This window comes from Coffea eugenioides, chromosome 1 (assembly GCF_003713205.1).
Source record: "Coffea eugenioides isolate CCC68of chromosome 1, Ceug_1.0, whole genome shotgun sequence".
NCBI classification, from domain to species: domain Eukaryota; kingdom Viridiplantae; phylum Streptophyta; class Magnoliopsida; order Gentianales; family Rubiaceae; genus Coffea; species Coffea eugenioides.
In genome coordinates this window covers 28,154,850-28,163,706 of record NC_040035.1, presented here as the reverse complement: position 1 = coordinate 28,163,706, position 8,857 = coordinate 28,154,850, and the positions used below count along the sequence as shown (strand labels likewise).

Genomic DNA, 8,857 nt, shown 5'->3' with positions numbered 1-8,857 from the left:
TTTATGACATGACTAAGTGTCCTTAAAAGCCATATATTAAGACAACTCAAGATGCCTTCATAAAATTCGATATCCTAATGTGGTATTACAACTATCCTGACACTTTCGATTGTCAAGAAAAGGGATTTTTATTGGCAGATGGGATGCTGTAACAACATAGTTTTTCTGACACATTTGAATGCTACGAGCCTATCCACACATTGAAAGGGACGATACTCATATGAGGTATGAGAAAAGGTAAAGTGTCAACTTAAATTATCTATACCGATACTTTTAAGTGCTCTTAAAGGCCATTTTTGTTGTAGTGGACAGGGATGTCATTACACCTTCAAAAAACCACCAAATTGCGAAATCTCCAAATATTTCAAGAAATAAACAAAGGTGTCACATGGAGGAAAGCAACGTAAGGACTTGGAAGTTGTTCCTAACAACCAGGCAGCAAGACAAGCCCGAATAGAGTTGCTTGTAAGAAAGATTTCAAACTCCAAACCGAACCATGTCCATAAACTAAATTCTCGTAAAATATTTAGTATACAAAGTTCTAGTAAAATACATCTAGAGTAAAAATTTTTAATACACAAAATTTTAGTAAAATTTTTTAAAAACATCCCTAAACGTACTTAATCTATACAGAACCTATTGTATTTCATTGACTAAACCACGTTGAAGCTTGATACATGAGTTAATATCCAACCTTCACAGGACCAAAGGCTCACATTATTAGGAGTTGAAATAGTGATATGAAATAAAAAGTATGCCCGAGCGGAGTAGAACGATAGCCTAGTAAATATTCTATAAAAAAAATATTAAAAAGTAATTAAGTACTTAATTGCAAAAGCATAGTTGGATTGACATATTTATTTTGACATACAACATAATTAAGTTAATAATCTCGAATGTAATTAAGCAAGTGTTTTTTGTTTGACAAACTCCATAGAGGAGGAAGGATGCCAGTTCTATATTTTATTAATAAACTTAAAATTAATAGAGGACATATACATAACCTCCAACAGAATTGAGCAAGACAATTATCATACAACGTTTACATACTTATTTCACATCAACAGAATGTGTGATACACACTAAACAATCATGCAAAAAATGACCAAGTACATAAGGACACCAAACAACTCAGCTATTTCAAGCAAGCTGTTGGCAAATTCTTGAGATTTAGAAAGCATAACCCTATGGTCTGCCCCCCTGACCAAACAACTCAAACGACTTAGCTATTTCAATTAAATTGTTGGCAAATTCTTGAGGTTTAGAAAACTGGACCATATGGTCTGCCCCCTCGATTTCCCTCACCACTTGTGGAGGAGTGCTCTTTATCATAGCTCGTTGCGCATCAGGAGTAATTGCCTTATCCTCCAAGCCAACAACATAGGCTCGAGGAACTGATCCATACCTCTCTTTTGTAACCCGAATTTGTCTATTTGCCAAATCTCCACGGAAGAACTGAGTTAATCTTATAGAATAACTTGCAAGTTTCAGATCCTGTTGAAATTATTAGGCATTACATTGCAGTGGAAGAAAATATAAAAATGACCACATAGGATTATTTATTTAGTGCCAAATCCCCGTGGACCAAACTGTACGTATTTATTGCAGATTCTTAAAATTCATGAAATGTTACTTGTTATATTGCAACATTAAAATACATGTACGTTGTGCTTCTTCTTGTTCTTAATGAACTATTTGCTAAGTGGAAAGGATTTTGTTAGCTTCCAAGCAGAAAGCATTTTTCAAATGCACATGCATGCAAATTTCTTCAAATTTCATAAGAAGTCAAAGGAAAAATGCTTGAAGGAGCTTTTGACTATCAAAAAATTTAAGCCATGATACGACTTCTTTAGAGTATGATCCTATTTTCGTTTCTTTTTGCTTTAACACAAGCTGTAACTAATAACGAATAGTTTCTTCTTTTCTTTCTCTCTCTCTCTTTTTTTTTTTTTTTAACAATAACCAATAGCTTCAATCCACACATTTTCCCTAGCATGATAACTACTTTATTTGTCTAATAAACCAACGAGGAATAAAAGTTAGAAAAATTATATCTCATTATTTTCTCAAAGCTAAATGGTTGTTTTTAATAACTTATTCATTTGAACTTTATGTTTTGCAATTGCAAAATTTACATAATAGACTAAAAAAAGAGCAGTGTTGCCACATTAGTTCCGTCATGTATAGTCGAATATTGACTTTGTTACCTCTAGAGGAGAATTCTGGTAAAGCAGTGTTGCTGCAAAGTGGGGCCCAAAGAGCACAATTCTTACAGGATCTCCAATAACAAAACTGTCATCTGCTTGATCTGGCCGTAGAAGGAACTACAGCGAAGCACAAAACAACAGTACTCAAAAATCAAAGCAGATTCTGGGAGATCGTATGAAGCTAATGCAAAAAAAATAAATAAATAAAAAAATCAGAGTTTGATGAAAGAAAATTCAGAGTTAAGACTTCTTTAAAGTACATTTGGATGGAGGGATTTGACGAAGAGTTTGAATTTTTCTCAAATGTCTCTTGTTTAGATTTCTTAGGTGGTATTTGAATTTTGTAAATTATCAAATATTTTATGTTTAGAATTTATTTATATGATTAATGAATTACAAAAAAATACTTCTTAAACAATCCAAATAATTAGAGAGATTAATTTAGGTGAATTTTAAATCTTTCATCAAATTTATCAATCTAAATGAAGCCTAAAATGAATTAGATTTAATGATGACCAATATAAACAATTGAATAAATATTTTCTCTGTCGTTGTCTTCATATGAAATTGAACTAAGAAAAAAGGACAATAAGCTATCTGCTGTGGAATCTTGATGTATTTGTATGTGTGTGTATATTTTTATATATGTTTATGTGTGTATGCATATATTAGATTTAAATAAATAAATATACATATATAATAAATTAGGTTTAACGATGACCAATATAAACATTTCTCCACTGTATTCTTCATATCAAACTGAACTAAGATAAAAGGACAATATGCTTCTGCTGTGAATCTTGATGTGTGTGTGTGTGTGAAACTGGATTAAGACAAAAGGAGAATATGCTATCTGCTGTGGAATCAATGAAATATCATACTAAGTTCAAGGACTTGTAAGCACCCTAGTACCTTGTTAGTGTCCTCAAGTGTAAAGTTAGGCCCGACCATGAAGGCCGAAGCAAAAACACCACCAAGAACCTTTTCTGGAAACCTTTCCAGGCCAGAGGAAACACCATAACCACCATAGCTGTGGCCAACGAGAACTACCTTCTCCTTAGGAGATAAAGATTCCAAGTATTTGAATAGAGGTTTGTGGTATTCATCAAAGGTATGCACAAATTCCAGTGGCACTTGATTTCTCCCAGAATAAGCTAAATCCACTGCCGCGACTTTGTGGCCTGCTTGCTCCAGCAAAGTCGCCAACTTGTACCAACACCATGCTCCATGACCACTACCATGAATCAACACAAAGTGCACTGCAGAGGAAGAGGGAGAATAAGCCAAGAATACTATCGCAAGGCCAACTAGAAATCCATAGAAAGTAGCCATTGCCTTTCGAGGTACCTTATTCGTGTGCCTTATACAAATAATTTGTGAAGAAGATGGATGTTCCTCTGACTGATGTACGCAGCATCTTAAATGGAGTGAGTATTCAAGTTGAGTTCTGCCTTCCTCCGAATTCACCGACCAATGTCCATCGGTCCAACAGTGGAGCCCGAGAAAACGTACGGTTTGTGGAATTGTGAAAAAATGAAAGCCTCCGGTCAACCAACTACTTCTAGAATAACTAGTAGAGTTTTAAAATCTAGAATAACTAGTAGAGTTTTAAATCTCTACTTGGATGTTGATCTCTTGATCTATATTAGAAAAGTCTGAATATTAAAATGATTCCTTGACCTGTATTTAAATAGAATTTTAAAATTCTTTTGGTAGCCAATCACTCTGAGAGTAGATGGTTGATCCGGGAGGCTTTCACTTTTTCACAATTCCACAAACCATACGTTTTCCCTGGTCAATTTCACAATTGACAAGTCAATTTCCCAATTCCACAAACCATACGTTTTCCCGGGTCAATTTCGCAATCCCACAAACCATACGTTTTCCCGAGTCAATAGGATCAGTACTGTAGAACACTCGAGAGCACTCCAGATTCGTGTGACTAAATGTTTAAAAATAAAAGAAGTAAATAAGGAAAAAGTGGAAAATGAGAATAAGAAGATGCAAAATTCATAAGAGGGTGTAGCAGTCCTAAATTTGCAAATGAGGTATGGGTTATTATTTATGGATTAAAATCACAAATAAATTTATTGTTGAATAACTAAATTTGTGAGGACTCACAAATTTCTTATATTTTTCTCAAAAATGCCTTTTTATTTGGAAATTATTCATTTATTATAGCTTACTACCCAGTAATTCCATAATAAGTGCAAATGAACCTAGAAAGTAGGGTTTCACTTTTCGGTTTCAAGACTGGAGCAAATTAGGGTTTCGCGATTTTTCGCCGGATGATTTTTCAGTACGAAGTAAGGATCAAATTTGGTGATTAAAAGTGACTTTTAGGTGAGAAATAATATGTGATTAGGAGCAATGATATAAGGTTAGTGAATAGGAAGTAAAAACCCTAATACGTGCGATTTAAGGAAAAACGGTGTGAACCGACGTGTACCGCGCACTATCGATTGAACGCACCGTTGGACCACCACTTTCTTACCACATGAGCTCATTGATATTTGAGCAAAATATCCCCTCATTTCCAGCTGCCTTTGACCGAAATTTGTGGCAAAAAATGCAAGGAGAAGAAAGAGAAAATTTTGTGGTTGTGGTTGATCCAAGTATTGGCAAAACTTGTGGCTTAGACTAATCCTAATCTTCTTGCCTTTTAATCACCATAGAGCAGCCTTTCTTCTTCATTTTTCCTTGAGCTTGGCCGAGACAAGAGAGAGAGAAAGGGGGAGCAAGAGAAAACAATTTTCTTCTTGATTTGCACCATCTAAGTGGGGAATCAAAATTCTAAACCGATTAAAGAGTGAGTTGTGGGCTTGGGAAGCTAAGGGAACTAAAAAATTTCCAAAGGAGGTGAAGTATCACTCTTTCAAGCTTTGTTTTAAGGTATAAGATCTGATCATGGTTCTTGTTCTTTTAATTTTTGGTTTAAGATGTTATCTAGCTCATGTTTTGATTAGACTACAAGTTATACAAGTTGTTGTGATGATTTTGGATGATATATGCAAGTTAGGGTTTGATGATTTTCTGCCTAAACTTGTTGTATGGTTAGTATATGTTGTATATAAGATTATATAAGGGGCTTTGATAGTGATTGGAACAAGGAAAGGAAGAAAATTCAATTGAAAACCAAAATTTCCAGATTTCTGGAATTTCACGTTTCAGTTCTGCCCGGTACTGTTACTCATAGTTAGAGGCCGAATTAGGCTTGGCATAAAACATGAAAGTTGTATAGAATGATATTTTATAGGTGCCTACAAAATTTCAGCTCAATCGAAACAACGTATCCTGTGAAAAGACCGATTTACCCCTGCTGCCCTGTTTCTACCCGAACTTGATAATTGCCTCTGTAATTGGTTAATTTGATTGGGAATTCTTCTGATTTGGTTGTTGATGTCTTCTTAATAATTGTAGCCTTGTATCTTAGCTTTCAGATGGCTTTGGAATCACTTGATTTGGACTTAGGGAGCCTGACTTATGATATTTGAGCGAGAATGCGGTTTGTAAACCTGTTTTGACGGTGCTGGTTTGGTATACTGATCTTTTGACCTAGTTTCACTACAAACTGGACTGAGTGACCTTCTTCAATCTTGTAGCCCTTTCTCTTAGCTTCGAAATGGTATAAGTTTCACCTCAATCCGATAAGCGTAGCCTCGGATGTGCCCATTCCGCAAAACCCTATCAAATCTGTTTTTTTTTTTTGTAAACTTCATTTCCGCATTTGTTATTAGTTGATTTATGTCCTTGTATTTTCTTGAGCCTATGGAACGGCTATTGAAATGCATTTGTGTTGTGTATAAACTTGGGCTTGAATGAGAAAAATAATGAAGCCAAAATGGCTGGAAAATTAGGTAAACACAAAGGGCGTGCTGCCCAAATTTTCGCTCAAGGACTAAGTTTCTATTTGAATTTGTATATTTTCGTTTGGAAAATACTATGACCGTTTTACCATTCCATAACATGATACCTCTTCAATTTGAAACGCCAAATGTTTACTTACTCCGTACCCAAAATATAGAAGTATGAGTTAGGGTTTTATCGACCACAAGTGAACTACTTTCAAGTACGGTTTTAAGAGTCTTCCTTTTCCATATGATTTTCATCAAAACCCTTGTTATATAACCTCTACTTGAATATATAGTGAATTTTAGTCATACAAACGATTCTTTACGATTCCGAAAGAATATTTTCTTAGCCTATCTATTTGTCTTTTGATTTGTCGTTAGTCAAATGTTTTCCGTTGGAATTCTATAAGCCTTTTGAGCTTGGTTTTGCGATTGATTTTGAAACCCTAGTTATTTTCATCCTTGGGTCCAAACAACCCTCTTTTTACTTGAAAGTTATCTTTACACGTTTTACTCCTAATTAGTCAGGTTTTTTCGTTTCCCCTTAAATGTTTTGCTCGATAAACTGTAATATGTTCTCTTGTTCAATCTTAGGTTTCATTGGTGACTAAGGGTAATATCCGGAAGGATATTTTGCACGTTATATTGCATAACTAGGTGAGTGTTCCTTGTTTGCTATATTCCTTGACTTATTGGCTTGTTATTATTGATTGATAATGTGTTAAGTGCTTTCAATGATTGTTAAAACGAGTTTTCTAGGCGAGTGTGTACTTTATCGCACTCGACCTAAATAAATGTGAAATTTTCAATGAATAATGATTAAATACTAGTTGCGCATGAATGTAAGCTGTTTGGCTGAATTGGGCCCTGCCCTTCGTTACCGATCGACTCGAGCTAGAAGCGGACTCGGTCGGGCGATATGGTGACCCTGGGTGAATTTGGTATACTCGAGTATTACCTTGTAGTCCGGCTACGTCCGGATGGGTGGAGTCCGGCCAACGTCCGGATGGGTGGATCCGGTCAACGTCCGGATGGGGATGAATGAACGAACGAAGGCACGAGGGTTTACTTTCTCAAAAAGAAATTTTCAAATAATTGGAGGAATAAGGGGAAATGTCAGGGGAACGAACGAACGAACGAATAGCTCCATGTGAGCCCGTATCCTTTTAATGAATGTTACTATCGCTTTCCATTGTAAATGTTTCTTGAATTATTGATACTCCATGTTTAATGTATTGAATTGATTGTTTGATTATCTGTTCGGAACCTCACTGAGCTTTTAGCTCACCCCTTTAGTTTTGTTTTCCTTAACAGGGGACGGCGAGCAGGATGAGAGCTTAGACTAGCCTCGTCTAGTTCTTTTGTTTTTCTTTGTAATGGTTCTCGCCCTAGTGCTTGGCACGGGCTGGACGTATGAAGGATTGAGAACCTTTGTATATTCGATCTTTATACTCCCTTTTGGGATGACAATATATATAAGTTCCGCTTTAAGTTTGGATCGCTGCCCTATGTATTCTTGTGATTTATTCCGATTTTAATTGAGGACTGTAGTGAATGACTGAGTCCCGGCGAGAACTGGGCAGACGACCCGCCGAACCCTGGGGTACGCCCTAGGGGGAGGTGGAGCCGTCACAAAATTTCCCTCATTGATGAGGTTCTAACATGTACCAAATTTTAATAAAAGTTAAATATCCCATTTTCTGCAAGCATACAGATCGTTTATCGAGACAGAGATATTAGGTATCAATTCCATAAAGAATATTACCAATTATGTATGGTTTTTGAATTCCTTTATTATTAAGACTATCACAAATGCAAGAAATCTATACTACGAACATGAAATAAAAGTAATAAAAATAACAATAGAAAACTCTTGGGAATATGGAATTCTTCACTACTTTTGCAAATGAAATTACTGGTTAATTGAATGTTATTATCTTGGTTAGTTATGACGTAATTTTCTAATGTATACGAAACATACTCTCATAGTGAATCATCTATATTTGTAGTTAAGCCATCCATACTCTCGTGGTTATGAAATTAACTACAAACTCAATTTTTCTATAAAATTACATGGAACAAGCCACTAAAGCCACAAAGGTACATCTCTACTCTCATGAGTGAATTCCTACGTTTAGCATTTCCTTGAACTAGTGTCAAATCTCAATACTCATTGCAAACTTAACACCTTAAAATTATCATAATTAATGGCCAGTTAATCATAATTAGAAAAGCAAAAGTGCTAAATAAGTTGTTCAAAATAATATCATCAAATAACCAAGTAAATATCACAAACAAAATATAGAAAGTTCATCCATAACTCTAGGCATAAACTTTACCTAAACATGAAGAGAATGAAAGAAAAGACCATACTTGTATTATAGCTAAACATGAATTCAAATACAGAAGAGAAAGTGACAGGAGAGAAGTCACTCTTGTCACATGACTTCGAAACTCTCCATCTTACTCCTTAATTTTTCATCCAAATCTAACTACAAGTACAAAATGGATAAACTATACTAACTATACTATACTAATGAACTAGGAAAAACAAATGAAGACTACATTTTGGTAGTTTCTCTAGCCTTCAAAGTTGTCAAACAAGTTCAACAAAAGCCCTATTTATAGAAAATTAAACCTCTAAGCAATCATGCTTCAAGTTTTGCAAATTGTGTCTTAAGATTCCTAAAAGTTGTTTCTCCAAATCTCCAAGATGTTTCATGCACTTTCTAGCTGAAATTTGTTCAGAAAATTGGTCCAAAAGTAGTAGAGAAAAGCCGCAAGTTGAAGTACAACTGG

The 8,857-nt window shown here is 35.1% G+C and overlaps 1 protein-coding gene across 1 annotated transcript; it reads right to left on the bottom strand.

The window, feature by feature from the left end:
* Nucleotides 1–933: 933 nt before the first annotated feature.
* LOC113762202 (methylesterase 7-like) lies at nucleotides 934–3,728 on the bottom strand. Its single transcript, XM_027305543.1, has 3 exons — nucleotides 3,120–3,728; nucleotides 2,208–2,324; nucleotides 934–1,494 (listed from the first exon to the last, which is right to left on the bottom strand). The coding sequence occupies exons 1-3, from the start codon at nucleotides 3,537–3,539 to the stop codon at nucleotides 1,186–1,188; spliced, it is 846 nt and encodes a 281-aa protein (XP_027161344.1). The 5' UTR covers nucleotides 3,540–3,728; the 3' UTR covers nucleotides 934–1,185.
* Nucleotides 3,729–8,857: the final 5,129 nt, after the last annotated feature.